Source organism: Carlito syrichta, unplaced genomic scaffold, assembly GCF_000164805.1.
Source record: "Carlito syrichta isolate Samal-C Ts95f unplaced genomic scaffold, Tarsius_syrichta-2.0.1 Scaffold303316, whole genome shotgun sequence".
Classification (NCBI taxonomy): domain Eukaryota; kingdom Metazoa; phylum Chordata; class Mammalia; order Primates; family Tarsiidae; genus Carlito; species Carlito syrichta.
Window position 1 is genome coordinate 29,382 of NW_007247412.1, and position 17,467 is coordinate 46,848.

Genomic DNA, 17,467 nt, shown 5'->3' on the forward strand with positions numbered 1-17,467 from the left:
TCCAGCATTCTGCTTCTAGGTATATACCCAAGAGAAATGTACTCATAGTTCACTAAATGACACAACAAAATGTTTAAATAGGTATTATAAGAGCCTCAATTAGAAAACTATCAATAGCAACTAAAAATTGCTCCAAAACAGTAGAATGAATAATTGGACTATTGAACTGATTAAACAATAATCACATGCAACATATTAATAAATCTCACAAACATAATGATGAACAAAATAAAATTTTGAAAAGTATATGTATTATATAATTTCACATATATAAACTTCAATAAAAGGTAAAGTCAACCTTTTTTTTTTTTAAGTCAGGGTCTCACTTTGCCACCCAGGTTGGAATACAGTGGCACGATCAGGGCTCACCACAGCACTGACTTCCTGGGCTTCGGTGATCCTCTCACCTCAGCCTTCTGAGTAGGTAGAACTACACACACATGCTGCCACACCTGGCTAATTTTGTTGTTTTTTGTAGAGACAAGGTCTCCCTGTGTTGCCTAGGTTGATCTTGAACTCCTGGCTCAAGCAATCCTCCCACGTTGGCCTCCCAAAGTGCTGAGATTACAGGTGTGAGCAAACACTACCAGTCAAAGTTAATCTTTGGTGCTAGCAGTCAGGAGGTCGGTTACTTTTGTTAGTGGCAGTGATGCAAAAAACATGAGAGAGCCTCTATTATGCTGCTAATATGTTTCTTTTTTTTTTTTTTTTTTTGAGTTGGAGTCTCACTTTGTCGCCAAGACTGTAATGCAGTGGCACGCTCATGGCCATTGCAGCCTCAACCTGCTGGGCTTAGGTGATCTTTCTGCCTAGCCTTCCAAGCAGCTGGAATTACGGACACACGTCACCACACCCGGCTATCATTTCTTGATCTAAGTGCTTTTTACATGGTTATAGTCAGTTTGTGACAATATCTCAAACTGTATACTTATAATTCTGTTGTGTGTGTATAAGTATATTCATATTTATCGAATATGCTTTATTTCAATAACAATTTCCTTAACTTACTGGAAGCTCTGTGCATGTGAATATAGCTTATGGACTAGGGACTTCACTGCAGGTTAATCAAGCAGAAAAGTAGTCATTTCACTGACGGAATCACCAAACGACAATAACTGGAGACATTTTTCTGGGGTTATTTGCATTGATTAAATCATCACATGTTTAGTATCTAGAGGCATTTTAGATTTTAGATTTTCTGGGGGCATTCAGGCTCCTCAAAAGAATCCTCTAGTGTTCTCCCTGGTTGAGGCTTAAGCAGGTTGAAGTTTTCTGGGAAGTTTCAGGGGTGGAAGTGAGACCAAGGGGCACACAATTATGTCTTCAGCACCATGACTCTTGCCTGCCATTCACTGTCCCTCCAGCCTCTTCAAGGCATTTTCTCCAAATATCACCAGTCTCCTGCCGAAGGGCACTGTTGCCTGTCTTTAAGGAGCTGGGAGAAGACCTCCTCAGGTCCAACTTCTCTGTATACCAGCTTCATTCAGTCTCTCTTTTGGCCCCTGGCTCACCTGTACCTCGCACAGAATCGGCGGCATTCAAGACCTGCGCCTCTCTGGGGAGCACTGCAGGGCGAACTGGCTGGCTTCTCCGTGGCATCTCCTCTGCTTGCCTAATACTCCGCCATTTTTCATCTTCCAAAATGTGTTGATTTCTCATTGGTTGAGGTTTCCCTTCTAAATCTTATTCCTTGACTTTGTGGATAGGTCCATTTTATAAGCTCCTTTTACGTATTTCTTTAACTTTAGTGGTGACTCAGAAGGGAAAGATTAAAAATTTGCATGGAAAATCAACCACATAGAACCAGAAATCCAGAAGTGAATTTTTTTCACAGAATAAAGAAAGAATCATATTCAGGGCCTCAACCTCCTGTAACTTCAAATTAAAGGTACTTAATTTGTAGTTATTAGATACTATATTCATTTCTCTTAAAAGATAAATGTTTTTCTGCAGAGTACATGTTACATCTCCAAGTTTCTGATGGTCCTTAAATCAATTAGGTAGTATTTACTCAAATGTGTTAGCATGTAGACAATGGTTTTTATAAGAAAAACTCAGAATGCAAAACTTATAACAATCTTGCTGGATATTATGAATTGAGAGTAAATTTGTGAAATTATGTTTTGTGTTTCAAACTTCTGGTTTGCCTACTGGTTATGTTTTATAACTATTAATTTTTTTCTTTTTTTTTTTTGAGTCGGAGTCTCACTCTGTCACCCAGGCTAGAGTACAGTGGCACGCTTACAGCCACTGCAGCCTCGACCTGCTGGGCTCCGGCAATCCTTCCGCCTCGGCCTTCCAAGTAGCTGGAACCACAGGTGGCACCACCACGCCCGGCTAATTTTTTTGATTTATTATAGAGACCAAGGTCTCACCATGTTACTCAGGCTGGTCTCAAACTCCTGGGCTCAGGCAATCCTCTCGCCTCAGGCTTGAGACACCACGCCTGGCTTATAACTGTCAATTTTTTAAAAACTATTTTCAAATATGCATTATAGTTTCATGTTCAATCTAAACTTGTAGGACATGGTGGTACATGCCTTTAGACCCAGCTACGTGGGAGACTGAGGCAGAAGGATCACTTGAGCCCCAAAATCGGAGGCTACAGTGTGCTATGATTATGCCTGTGACTAGCTGCTGCACTCCAGCCCAGGCAGCAAAGCTAGACCCTGTCTTTTAATATAAATAAATAAAATAGCTTGTATAAGCTAATTCTTAATAAAACTTTAAAAAGTAGATATGTAACCATCAAGATGAATGTCAAAATTAAAGATTATAGAATTTGCTATTTCCCTGCTCTAGACATTGAGTCAGTAAACTCTTTAGCTCTGCTTAACTAAATAAATGCCAAACAATGTCTCTTAAGTGAATTCTATGTATTTCTATTCAATTCACCACAAGCTGTAGATTTTACAGGAAAATGTCCCAAGACCTGAAATGTAATAAAATTGAAACTAAAAGGAATCAAATTTTGAAAATTTGGTTATTTCAAGGGAAAAATACCCCTATGAAGAAATATGTACACTAATTTTTAAATTATGCAAAATTATCATGGGAATAACAATGTCCTTGTACTATATTCAAAATCAGAAATCATATTTTAAATGATAAAAATATTACTGTATTGTACTCTAACAGACACAGGCCTCATGGACATTTGCATCAGTACTATTCCCTTCACTTTAAAACTTTTCTTTGCTTTCTAGACTTTTCCTCTACAATGTCATAGATTTAGAATTAGCGTTAACTAGAGGTAAATGCTAAATTATGCAGTTTCTTTAGCAATACACATTCTTCACTCACTCAGTTAACAGGTATTCAATGTGTGTCTTCTTCTACATGCCAGATACTCTGCTTAAGCTTGGTATAAAGTAATGAGTAAGCCGGAGCATGGTTCCATTGTCCAAAAAAGACAGTAGAGAAGGGAAGACAGACAATAAAGCTGAGTGTATGAGGGCTTCTCAGGAAAATGCCCTCTGGATCCCCCATCAATTTTTCTTTCTTGAGGGGATAGGAGTCATTAATACATTTATGACCATTGTTCTTAAAGGAGACAAGAAGCCGGGCACGGTGGCTCATGCCTGTATTCCCAGTACTTTGGGAGGCAGGGGAGAGAGGATTGCCTGAGCCCACAGGTTTGAGACCAGCCTGGGCAACATGGAGAGACCTCACCTCTACAATAAATCAAAAACCTAGCTGGGCATGGTGGCACATCCTGTAGTTCCAGCTACTTGAAAGGCGGAGGCGGAAGGATCGCCTGAACCCAGCGGGTCGAGACTGCGGTGGCTGTGGGCACCACTGCACTCCAGCCTGGGCGACAGAGTTAGAGTCTGACTCAAAAAAAAAGGAGACAAGAAAAGTCACTATGTACTTGTGTATATTTTCTACTGAGGCAAAGTTAAAAACACAGGCCATGCTTTTGTTTTGTTTCAGAATCCTCCCAGTTTATCTTCCACTTTCAGTGTATGTATAATAAGAGAAAGTACATGCCAGGCACTACTCTGAGCACTTTACATATACAGCCATGTGTCGCTTAATGGTAGGGATGAGTTATTAGAAATGTTTCCTGGGGCGAGTTCACCACCATGAGAACATCAAGAGCGTACTTACACACACCTGGACGGGAAGGCCTACCACAGACATCAGCCATACCACACAGCCTATTGCTCCTGGGTCACAAACCTGGACAGCATGTGACTGTACTGAATATTGCAGGCAATTGGAACACAGTGGTATGTTTCTGTGTTTCTAGGCATACCTACGCAGAAAAGGTACACTAAAAATACAGTATAAAATATGAAAATGCGTATGGGACACTTGCCACGAACGGAGCTTGCAGGTCTGGAAGTTGCTCTGGGTGAGTCAGTGAGTGATGGTGGGTGAACATGAAGGCCGAGGACACTGCTGTCCACCATCACAGACTTTACAGACACTGGACACTTGGGCTACGCTAAATGTACTGCTTTATTTTATTTCTTCACTAATAACTGAACCTTCGCTTACTGCAACTTGTTACTTTATGCGCTTTATAAATCTTTAACTTTTTCACTCTTGGGCAATAACAGCTTAAAACGTGCATTGGACAGATGTACAAAATATTTTCTTTATATCCCTATTCTGTAAGCTTTTTTTCTATTTTTATTTTATTTTTTACTTTTTTAAACCTTTTTTTGTTAAAAACTAAGACACAAGTACACACACAGGCTAGGCCTACACAGGGTCAGGTTCATTGCCATCACTGTCTTCCACCTCCACATCTCGACCCACTGGAAGGTCTTCTGGGCCAATAACACACAAAGATCCATCATCTATAATAGCAATCATCTATAATAGCTTCTTCTAGAATACTCCTAAAGGACTTGCCTAAGGTTGTTTTACAGTTAATTTTTTTTAGTAAAAGTCCACCTAAAAAATGATTAAATGTATAGTAAATTCATAAACCAGTAACACAGTTGTTTATTATCACATACTATTACTGTACATCATTGCATGTGCTAGACTTTTTAAGACAGGCAGCACAGCAAGTTTGTCATCACCACAAATACATGAGTATTATACTGGCTATGATGTTATGATGGCCACAATGTCACTAGTTGACAGGAATTTTTCAGCTCTGTTACAGTGTTATGGGGCCACTGTCATACACGAGGTCTGTCGTTGACAGAAATGTTACGCGGCACATGACTGTGTTAACATTACCTCTTTTTGACTTGCTCGGTCCTCACAACTGTCCTGTGAGACAGGTACCTTCATCCTCTGCACTTTACAGATGAGGCAACCAAGGCACAGAGGTTCCAACACAGTCATTCTCACGCCCAGTCTAAGCACTACGCCATCCTGCCTTGCACACTATGCTTCCAAATGCACGCCTCATCGACGTAGGGAGAGGTTTTCAGATCAAGCAAGATTGCTTAGCCTCTTAAAAGGTTTAAAGGGAGTAAACCCGGGAGAGCCATGAACAAGTTTCCTTTTTGGCCACAACCTCTGCCCTAGCTGTCTAGGGAAAAACTGCAGCAGAGGATCAGGATATTCCTGCATTAGCTGCCAGTGGAAGTTCTCTGCAGAGCCACAGCTACAGGCTGCACTCAGCCCTCTCTGCTGTTTGCCCCCAGCACCGCTGTGCAATGCCGTCACAAGCTCAGAACCACTCGACAAATGAGGTTTCCACCTTTTGGTAGACGGACAAAAACACTGGAGGTATTGCTGTAATATCGCTGGACTTTGTAAAAGACACATGCAGTCCTGTAACACACCTCTAACTCCTTATGCTGACATCTTCTATTTCACTGCCATCATAAGAATCAAAATATTGTACAGTTTCCCCTGATTTAGGGAACACCTATGAGACAAGTACAGCACTATAGGAACAAGGGTAAAGGGCACCTGACTCACAGTTAAGAAGCCAAGAAAGATTTCCAAAGGAAGATAATATCTAACCCCAGACCTGAAGGATGTATAAGAACCTGCAAAGTTGAGCGGGAGTGCAGCAAAATGGGGATTCAAGAAAAGCCTCTGAGAAGACCTGGAAATAGAGAGCATGGCAGAAACAAAAGAAAATCTAAAGCACAGAGTGGGAGTGAGAAGCGGTCAAGGTGTGGTCAGAGAGGTGAACCGGTCACGTGAGCAGAAGCCACATGGAGAGGACCAGCCTCCGGCTACGGTATGATTTTATTGTAAGGATATTTGGAAGCCAGGGAGCAGGTTTAAATACAAGAAGAACAATCCAATTTGTGTTCAAACTAAACACAACCTGACTTCATTATAGAGAAGAGATGGAGGGCGGCAAGAGAGACAGTGGTTAGAGAGTTTAAAAACCTGCTCCGGTAATCTAGATCAGGTGTGATGAACTTGCCTGCAAGAGGCCAGACGGTATTTTAGGCTTCACAGACAACACCATCTCTGTTGCAACCACAACTCAGTCGCTGTGGCACTAAAGCAGACACTGACATTGCAAACAAACATGTAAAGTACTGAGCCCGGCTGTGTTCCAGCTAGATTTGCCATGAGCGATGGTTTCCCAACCAGATGAGTACAGATAGGTCAGTCCAGGTAACTAGAAGCAGAAAGTGGGGGAAAACACTCATATTCAAACAATATTTAGCAAGCAGAATCCAGAAGCATTGGTAACTGAAAATGTGGGATCAGTGTGAAAGGGGGGGCCACAGAACTCAACACCCTGACTATAGCACTGTAGCAATTCACTGAGTATGAAAGGTAGGAGGGACAGGATGGGGTCATAGGAGGGGAGGTCACAGGCAGCACACATTCCACTGGCCAAGCAAATCGCATAGCCAAGCAGGAAGTCTGTGGGGTGGGGAGAATTCTCCCATAGGAAGTCTCTGCAAGTAAGTAAGTCCATACAATCCTACTGGTAAGAATAACTATAGGCAGTGAATAATTAAGAAGATTAATATACCGTCAGGTCTGCCTGATTCTCAAGTTCTTGCCTAAATGCTAATTAGATTTGTTTTTGCCATTGGTATAAATAAAATATATTGTTATATCCAATATACCTATATATTCATATATCACTATATATACCTATCTATTTCATATATACTATATATATGTATATACACACACACATACAATATACACATACACATATACTATTACTCGGGTAACTGTGTTTAAAATTTTTTTTTTGGAGAGACAACTTTTAAAAATTAAATTTTAGTTGGGCACAGTGACTCACACCTGTAATCCCAACACACTGGGAGGCGGACGCGAGAGGATTGCCTGAGCCCATGGGTTCGAGACCAGTCTGGGCAACTTGGCGAGACCTCATCTCTACAACCAATCAAAAACTTAGCTGGGTGTTGTAGTACACATCTGTGGTTCCAGCTACTTGGAAGGCTGAGGCAGAAGGATCACCCGAGCCCAACAGGTGAGGCTGCAGTGGCGGTGATCGTGCCACTGTACTCTAGCCTGGGCATTAGAGTGAGACTCTGACTCGATAAATAAACTAATTAATTAATTAAAGTCTTTTCTCTTTTAGTTGGAGTCTCACTCTGTTGCCCAGGCTGAAGTGCAGTAGCATGCTCAGGGCCACCACAGCCTCGACCTGCTGGGTTCCGGCGATCCTTCCACCTCAGTCTTCCAAGTAGCTGAACCTCAGGCATGTGCCACCGTGCCCAGCTAATTTTTTGATTTATCGTAGAGATGAATTCACACCAAATTACCCGGGCTGATCCCATGTGCTCAAGCAATCCTCTCACTCAGTCTTCCAAAAAGTGCTGGGATTATAGGTGTGAGCCACCGTGCCCGGCCTAAGTCTTTTTATTAAAGTAATACTCATATTACAAGGTTAATAAGAAATAACTCTTACCAGTCTCACCCTACCCTACCCTTGACTTCTTCCTAGCTATTTCTCCTTATTTCTAAAGTGTTTATAGTGCTCTCTTCAACTTCAGATGCTAGTCATTCACTTCTTACTGCTGAAGGTGAGATAATTTTAGACTTTCTGTGCCTCAGTTTCTTTACCTATGAAAAGTAGATGACGGCCAGGCTCAGTGGCTCAGCTGTAATCCCAGCAATTTAGAAGTCCGAGGCAGATGGATTGCCTAAGCCCATGGGTTTAAGATCAGCCTGGGCAACTTGGCAAGACCTCATCTCTACAATAAGTCAAAAATTGGCAGGCGTGGTAGCATGCGTCTATAGTTCTGGCTACTTGGAAGCCTGAGGCAGAAGGATCACCAGAGCCCAGCAGGTTGACGCTGGGGTGGCCGTGAGCATGCCATGGCACTCCAGCCTGGGTGACAGAGTGAGACTCCAACGCAAAAAATAAAGTGGATAACAGCACATACCTCAGGATTACTATAAGGTTCAAGTTTGGGGGGGGGTTATTAATGATTATAAAACCACCAGACATACATGCCCCTCCAAAACTACAGTTATTTTCCCCAATAAAGTTTTATCACAAATTTTAGATAAATCAATGTTTGATGTTTGGAGGGTTATAATTACATAAACATTGTTCACAGTTAAGCCAAATAGTGAACTCTGGTAATATTTGCCTCTCAAACATTATTTTGCTTGTTCTAGAATTATAATTTCCTCTTTTTTAAATTCAGCTAATTTTCGATGCATTCATTATTAAATCCTCTTCAAAGCCCCTATAAGTGCTATATATTTGCTTCCAATGTGCTCAGGCACAACAAATTCAGGCTCTTTTTCCCCCTTGAAAGGTCTGTGCCAGTTTCCCGTCCTCACACTCCACTCTGGGCTGGTTGCTTCCCAGGCCAGACAGAAGCCATCAAACGGAGACGTCTGCAGTTTCCTGCATTTCCCTCGCCTCTCTCTAGGCTGGCCGTCCTGTTTCCTGACGTCACGGACTCCTCATTTTTGGCTGTGCATTCCTATAATACTGCACATGCCCTCCCACAGCTTTCTGAGAGAGGGGCTACGGGAGACGAATTTGAGACTTGAAGTTCTAATAGCTCTTTATGTGATGACTTTACGCTTAATCATCAGGCTGGATCACAGGCATGAGCCATTGCGCCGGGACCCACATGTCAATTTTCTATCTCTACAGATATCTAGAAATGTCATATAAACAGAATCACACAATATGTTGCCTTGTGCGCCTGGCGCCTTTTACTTAGCATAACATTTTACAGGCTTGTCCATGTTGTGGCAAGTATTAATAGCTTTTAATGATGAACTGCAATTCTATTGCATGGCTGTTACACATTTATCCATTCACCAGCTGATGGACATCTGAATTTTTGTCCAATTTTTGACGATTATGGACAGTGCTGCTATGAATATGTGCATATGTTCATGTTTTGACTCCTCTTGGGTAGATACCTAGAAGTGGAAATGCGAGTCAAACAGGAAGTAAATATTTCACGCTTTAAAAAAACCACCAAACGATTTTCCATTTTCTATGTCCACTGGCAGTATACAAAAGTCCCAGTTCTTCCACGGCCTTGTCAACACTTGGTATGATCAGTCTTTTTCATTTTAGCCATTCTAATAGGAGCATTAGAGATCCAGAAATGTAAGTCCTCCAACTGTTTGTTTTGAATATTCTACAACCTTTGTATTTCATATTTAAGAATTAGCTTATCAATTTATAAAAAAAGCACGCGCAATTTCGAAGGGATTACATTAAATATATACAGATACATTTAGAGAGAATTGCAAGTCATTTTCCATCGGTTTTGCTATAATGTCTGTATTTTTATTTCAATCTTTCAAAAACACATGTGCCATGGCCTCTCTTCTCAAAAACCATAAAAATCCATTTCCTACAGAATAATATCTAAAGTTCTTAATAAAGCATGGCTTGGCGTGGTGGCTCACACCTGTAATCCCAGCACTTTGGGAGGCTGAGGCAAAAGAATCGCTTGAGCCAGGAATTCAAGACCAGCCTAGGCAAGGTTTCATCTCTACAAAATATCAAACAATTAGTCAGGCGTGGTGGTGCGCACCTGCAGCCCCAGCTCCTCAGGAGGCTGAGGCAGAAGGACTGCCTGAGCCCAGAAGGTTGAGGCTATGGTGAGCTGTGACTGTGGCACTGCACTACAGCCTGAGCAACAGAATGAGAGCCAACTCAAAATAAATAAATAAATACAGTTTTTAGCAAAGCAGTCAAGCTGCAAATAGATTCCTTCATCTCTGTGCAGTATCCTCCAATCATATTGGGTTACTCACTCTTCCCTTAAACAAGTCTTATATTTCTGCTGGTTAATACTTTTCCTCTTGTGCGCAGCACCTAGCAAAATACCTTAACAGTATTGAGTCATCCAGATCATAAGCATGAAATGTTCCTCCATTTATTTAGAACTTTAATTGCTCTGAGCAATGTTTTGTAGTTTTCAGTGCCTTATTCCTCAGTATTTTATTCTCTTTGATGCTATTATGAATAAAACTGTTTTATTAATTTTATGTTTTGAATTACTTATTGTTACAATATAGAAATACAATTGATTTTTGTATACCAATCTTGTATTTAGAGACCTTGCCAGATTCATTTGTTTTGTAGATCCCTTAGGATTTTCTAAATATGGAATTATGTCATCATGAATAAAGGTAGTTTTCATTTTCCTTTCCATCTCAACGCCTTTTATTTCTTTTCCTTACCTTATTGCACTGGCTAGGACCTTCAGTACAATGTTAAATAAAATTAAAACATTCAGTCTTTAACCATTAAGTATGATGTTTACTATACACTTTTTCTAGATGAACTTTAACAGATTGAAGAGGTTACCTTCTTTCTATTCCTAGTTTATTATTAGTGGGCACAGAATTTTGTCAAATGCCTTTTCTTTTTCTACTGAGAAAATCATACAATTTTGTCCTTTATTCTATTAGTATGGTGCATTACGTTAGCTTACTTTTTCTTTTTTTATTTTCTGAGTCAGAGTCTACTCTGTCGCCCAGGCTGGAGTGCAGTGGCACACTCACGGCCACCGCAGCCTCAGCCTGCTGGGCTCAGGTGATCCTTCCACCTCAGCCTTCCAAGTAGCTGGAACTACAGGCGTGTGCCATCACATCTGGCTAATTTTTTCAGTTATTGTAGAGATGAGATCTTGCCAAGTTGCCTAGGCTGGTCTCGAACCTGCGGGCTCATTCAATCCTCTCACCTCGGCCCCCCAAAGTGCTGGGATTATAGGTGTAAGCCACAATGCCCGGCCTTTTTCATTTTTTCTTTTTTTTTTTTTTTTTGAGTTGGAGTCTCACTCTGTTACCCACGCTGGAGTACAGTGGCACGCTCACAGCCACCGCAGCCTCGCCTGTTAGGCTCAGGTGATCCTTCCACCTTAACCTTCTAAGTAGCTGGAACTATAGGCATGCGCCATCACACCCAGCTAATTTTTTTTTATTTATTGTACAGGTGAGGTCTCATCAAGTTTCCCAGGCTGGTCTTGAACCCATGGGCTCAGGCAGTACTCTCACCTTGGCCTCCCAAAGTGCTAGGATTATAAGCATGAGCCACCGCACCCGGCCTAATTTATTTTCAAATGTTGAACCAATGCTTCATTTCTGGGACAAATCCCACTTGGTCACATAGAGAATTCATTTTATATGTTGTAGAATTTGGCTAATATTTTGTTAAAGATCTCAGACATATGTTCACAATGAACTTTCTCACGATGTCTTTATCTGACTTTGGTATCAGGGTAATACTGGTCTCATAGAATGAGTCAGAAAGCATATTTCCACCTCTCTGTTCTGGAAGGGTTTATATAGGGTTACCATATTTGTTCTTGACCTAATTAACTTCTACTCATTCTTCAGGTCTCACTGTAAGCATCAATTCCTTAGGAGAGAGTTGATCTGACCTCCTTGACTAGGTTCATTTATTTCCCTTATAAGTGTAGTAGCTTCCAAATAACAGCTCTTCGTAGCACTTATCACAAAGTAACTTTTTCATAGTAGGATTATTTTTATTATTGTTTCTCTCCCTCCTTACCATAAACGCCTCGAAAAGAAAAATACTGAATGTTTTTGCTCATCATTATGTAAAGATTGCTACTGCTTGACACATGGTAGGTGGATACTCAATGCACATTTGTTAAACGAAGAATACATCGTGGCTGCTCTACTTTGATTTCTGGGTAGTTCTTTCTCTACTTTACTTTTAGCTTAATAGTATTTTCATTCTGGTTTTTTTTTTCTTTGTGAGTTGGATTCTTAGTCTGGCAGCCAGGCTGGAGTGCAGGGGCATGATCATGGCTCACAGCTGCCTCGACCTCCTGGGCTCAGGCGATCCTTCCACCTCAGCCCGTTGAGAAGCTGGGACTACAGGCCTGCACTACCATGCTCAACTAATTTTTCAATTTTTTTAGAGATGAGGTCTTACTATGTTGCCTAGGCTGGTCTTGAACTCCTGGCTCAAGCAATCCTCTACCTCGGTCTCCCAAAGTGCTAGGATCTCAGGCGTGGGCCATGGAGCCAGGCCTAGATTTTTTAATATTAACATAATTTATTATAACTCTTCCTGGAAACATTCCATGAGTTTTGTTATAATGCCTGTAATTTTATTTCTATCTTTCAAAAACACAGATATGTGACCCCTCTCCTCAAAAACCTTTAAAATCTTCCCATTTTCTACAGAATAACATCTAAAGTTCTTAGCAAAGCAGTCAAGCTCCAAATGGATTTACGACCTATGCCTCTATCTCTGTGCCTCATCCAGCAATCATATTGGGCTACTTGCTCTTCCCTTAAAGTCTTATCCTTCTTTTGGTTAATACTGTTCCTCTTATGCTCAGCACCCAGCAAAATGCCTTGAACACTGTAGCTCAATAAGTGTTTATGGAAGAGTTCATAACACTTCTTATGATCCAAGTTAAGATTTCTTTGCACATATGTATTTTTTAATTTTGAACTATGCTTCTACACATGTAATTTTAATTATAGAACAGTACAATAATCTGATTTTAATATTTTTAAATTTTATTTTATTTTATTTTATTTTGGCCAGGAGTGGTGGCTCATACCTATAATCCCAGCACTTTGGGAGGCCGAGGTGAGAGGATTGCCTAAGCCCACAGGTCCGAGATCAGCCTGGGAAACTTGGTGAGACCTACAATAAATCAAAAAATTAGCCGGGTATGGTGGCACACGCCTGTAGTTCCAGCTATTTGGAAGGCTGAGGTGGAAGAATTACCTGAGTCCAGCAGGTCGAGGCTGCGGTAGCCGTGAGTATGCCACACTACACGCCAGCGTGGGTGACAGAGTGAGACTCCAACTCAAAAAATAAATAAGTTATTTTATTTTTTTCCTTTTGTTATTTGTTTACAAAAATATTTGCTCAGAAGGGGGAGAGTGGGAAGGAGGGAGAGAGAAAAAAATCACCTACTGGGTACAATATGCACAGGTGAGTATGGCAGGTACACTTAAAGCTCAGACTTTTCACCAGTATGCATCCAGGTAACCAAAAACTATTTGTAAACCCCAAGGCTACTGACATAAAGAGGGGAAAAAGTTGTATTTGTGTTCATCTATTTTTAAATACTGTTTGTATACTATACTTTGGTCCACTTCTATCTAAGAAAGACCTAACTAAACATATTAAAACGATATCTTGGCTTTCCTCCTATGGCTTTTAGAGAAAGGCAAAAACCATGCATAGGGTGACACACTCAGTGACGACATGAGCACCCCTGGATGTGACGACATGAGCACCCCTGGATGTGGCCCCAAGCAGAGGGCTGGAGCCTGGGGCGGGATCCTAGGGGTGGCCAACCTGGGATGTCCCCTGCCCCTCAGGCTCCTGCCTACAGGTCATGTTGAGGCCATAGGCAAAGTGTCCTCGTGTCTGCTGACCACACCTTGCAGTTGTGCACAGTGAATGTTCTCATGCACCCTTCCTTGAGGCCATCAGCCCTCCAGACAGGTTCAGACAAGATGGGGCATGCCTGGATCAATGCCTATAACCTTTGGCTACTTCTAGTGCATTATAATACTAAAAATCCCACCCCTCGAGAAAATTTACAGCCAATTTTGTGTCATGCGACCCAGGTAAAAGCGCCTTCTCACACCGTGCCTCCGCCCTATGTAAAGTGCCATATAACCAGTGTGCCTTTCATAATCGGGAGTGGTTTTTTCCTGTCCAACCGGCTGCTCCAGGACCACCTTCCCTGCAAGTAAGTTTTCAGACAAAGTCCCATGTCTTGTCTGTTGTCTCTGGGTCATTCTTTGGCCTTTTGGACATAGCACCTTCCCTTGTGGGATCTTTGGGAGTCCAGCAGGCTATCTTCTTACTGTATTCTTAGCAACTGGTACATTTGTGGCACATCAGCTCAGTAAATTTTTTTTCAGCTCCCCACTATTGCCACTGAAAACTCAGTAAATTTTTATCGTTGTTTTAATAATGAGTAACAATATGTAAAATGGATGGGATTCAATTAAACACAGCAACAGACACTGAGCTCCTAGTATGAATCAAGATGTTCTAAGAGTGGGATACACACACAATTCCTGCCCTTGAGGCCTTTGAACATACAGAGGTTAACAATATCTTTGACATGGTGCACTAAAAGGAAGGTGTGTATTAAATGGCATGAAAAAAAGAGTTGAGGAAATCTTTAAATTGACTAGGGGAGCTAGGCTGGATGGCTCAGCCTGTAATCCCAGAGCTTTGGGAGGCTGAGGTGAGTGGATTGCCTGAGCCTGAGGGTTCGAGACCCGCCTGGGCAACTTAGCGAGACCTCATCTCTACAATAAATCAAAAATTAGCTGGGCGTGGTAGCACGCACCTGTAGTTGCAGCTACTTGGAAGGCTGAGGCGGAAGGATTGCCGGAGCCCAGCGGGTCGAGGTTGCGGTGGCCGGGAGCAGCTACTGCACTCCAGTCTGGGCGACAGAGTGAGACTCCAACTCAAAAAAAAAAAAAAAAAAAAAAAAAATTGACTAGGGGGAGGAGGTGGGTAAAATCCTTTTTAGGATAAGGAAACCAAAACCCAGACAGACCACAGTACTTGGTTTAAGATCGCAAAGCTAACTCCCAGTTCTACCTTCTTTCCATTATAGCATACTTACTATCAATACTGGATAGCAGCATATGAAAGAATAATAGGACGGGGTTTAGAGAGTTGACATTAAAATCTAAGGGTATATTCATCCTAACCCTATATCGCATTCATATAATCAAGGACTGTACAAAATTGTGAAAAGCTAGCCAGGTACCATGTAGTTCAAATACCTTTCTAGTTGACTGGTCTATTTAACAAACTACTGAGATGTATTCACCCATTCTTTTTTTTTTTTTTTTTTGAGTTGGAGTCTCACTCTGTCGCCCAGACTGGAGTGCAGTGGCCGCTTCCGGCCACCGCAGCCTCGACCTGCAGAGCTCCGGCGATCCTTCCGCCTCAGCCTTCTGAGTATCCGGAATTACATTTTTTTAAAGTATTAATAGAGGGTCTACAGCAAGTATTTTTTAAAAAGTCCAAAAACAACAATCTGCCATCATTTATCAGCACTTTCCAAGGAGGTTAGGCCCTGAATCTGTGGACCTAAGCATTAAAGTCCGCAGAGAGAGGCACTGTTTTGAGGCCAGGGGTGGCTTTTTTGGGCTTTTCCACATCGACCAAGACTACCCGGTTACAGGCGGCAACCCAGCAGCCGTTCTGTGACTCCTCTGCATTCACATCCATCTCGACCCCACAGCCAGGACTCTGGAATCTCAGCGCACGACTCAGCCTTCTCCTCCCCTATTATAAATTGACAAACTGGAATTCTGAATTATATTATCAGTTTTGGTCTTCTGGTTAGCATGAAATAACCTAAGAAACTGCTCAGTTCTAAGAAAAGTGTAGAAAACAGTTTATGAACCTGAAAAACTTAAGACCATTCTCTAAACGAACGACTGAAAAACATGGGGGCCCACAGGGCGGATTCAGGCCACAAGTGGATTTTATTTGGCTTGCACAGGAGGAAGAAGAGAGCGAGGGGGAGGGGAAAGTAGAGGAGACTTAAAAATCTGAGTATTTTACATTAAAATGCATATTTCTAGGTTCTCTGGAAAAATCTGAAACTCTTACAATTCTGAACTTGCATTACCAAGTAGTAAAAGCTGGCCAGAGCTAAGTAGCCCTAGCCCCATTTATATGGGACACTTGATGTCTAATCCATCACAGACCAGCCACTCCTTTCTATTTCCCTGATAAGTGTCACTTACTATGTTTGCTCAGTTGTTTTTCTTATAAATTTCAAAGAATAAAGAACGTCATACTTGGTAGATAAGTGCAGTTTTTTGTTCTTTTTTTTTTTTTTTTTTACACCGAGATTACCGGAACAAACCCAGAAACCTCTTGCCTTGAGTGCAGTTTTTTAAGAGTAAATATTATCCACTCTTCACATTCATGCAGGAAAACAAAGAATCAAAGAAATCAATTTACCTTAATCTGAGTCTGTTCAACTGACTTTTCCCATATCTGCTGATCGTACGCCCCAATCTGAAATGGGGAGCAGGTTATGTAAATGATGCAAAAGAAATCCTGATATTTAAGTCAATCCTCACAAAAGTCATCAATCTAACTAGGTACCAATATACTGGAAAATGTCTGTGCTTCTCAGAGTTGGAATACATGAATACTTCCAAGGGCTGTTTCCTTCAAAAATCTAAAACAGCTTGACCTAAACGTTGAAAAGCAATGTCCCAAATATTTCAAATTAGGTATTACCTTAAAAGAGATTTCGACTCTTGGGAAAAACATCTTAACATTGAGAAGTGGGGAGAAAACAAAACATCCACAAGAGAAACTAGAGAATAAAAGGGGAAGGGCAGCTCTGGAAGAGAGTTGATAGCACCAATCTGAACTGTGCAAATAAAGCTTTCATGCCATCTTTTTTTTAAGCAGCTTGATGAGAAGCAAACTTTCAAAGCATTCCCGGGACACTGTTTATGCAGCCTAGAGAAGGGAGCTAACTTGAAAATCTCATTCTAGGGCCTCGAAGTGGGTTTCAAAGTCGTAACGACCTTGGCCCGTTCATTTTTTCACTTCTGTGGAGCCCTCACCTAAGAATATCTGGCACTCCCAAACCCGAGGGAAAGTAACGTGATCTTCTTTGGGGGAGGTTTTTCCTGGGCAGGGAGAAACGCTTTCCAAAGAGAAAGGACGGGTATTACCTTCTTTTGGTACCACGATATAGCATCTCTCTCGTTTGAGGCCATCTGCGTCTCCAGCCAGAGAGCGGGATGTCACTGAAAACGAGGGAAAACCCGCGGGTGAGGCCGGCTGCGGAAGGCCAGGCTCCCCGGGAGGGCAGGACCAGAGGCCCGAGGCCCGCGCCGCCGCCGCCGCCTTCCCGGCCGCTGGCCCGCGATGAAACAAGCAAGCGCGCACACGGGCGCAGCGGCGACCCGGGAAGCCTCCGCACCATCTTCTGCGAGCGCGTCCGAGGATGGGGGAGCCGCCCGGCGCCCCGCAACCCTCCCGCCCATCCCGTCCCCGCGTCCGGCCCTCACCGGGAGCCCGCTGCCCCGCAGGCCGGCGCCCGGGACCCCGGTCCTC

The 17,467-nt window shown here is 42.2% G+C and overlaps 1 protein-coding gene across 2 annotated transcripts in view; it reads right to left on the bottom strand.

The window, feature by feature from the left end:
* Positions 1–17,467, bottom strand: part of PHTF1 (putative homeodomain transcription factor 1) — a 45,948-nt gene extending 28,481 nt beyond the window's left edge. The window contains exons 1-3 of one of the 2 annotated variants that reach the window (XM_021712496.1): positions 17,422–17,467; positions 17,083–17,157; positions 16,352–16,408 (exon numbers count right to left, since the gene is read on the bottom strand). In XM_021712496.1, the coding sequence (XP_021568171.1) occupies positions 16,352–16,408; positions 17,083–17,127 (102 nt within the window). In that variant the 5' untranslated portion in view covers positions 17,128–17,157; positions 17,422–17,467. Of the gene's footprint in view, positions 1–16,351; positions 16,409–17,082; positions 17,230–17,421 lie in introns of those variants that run through there. The other variant, XM_021712497.1, reaches the window with a different exon arrangement.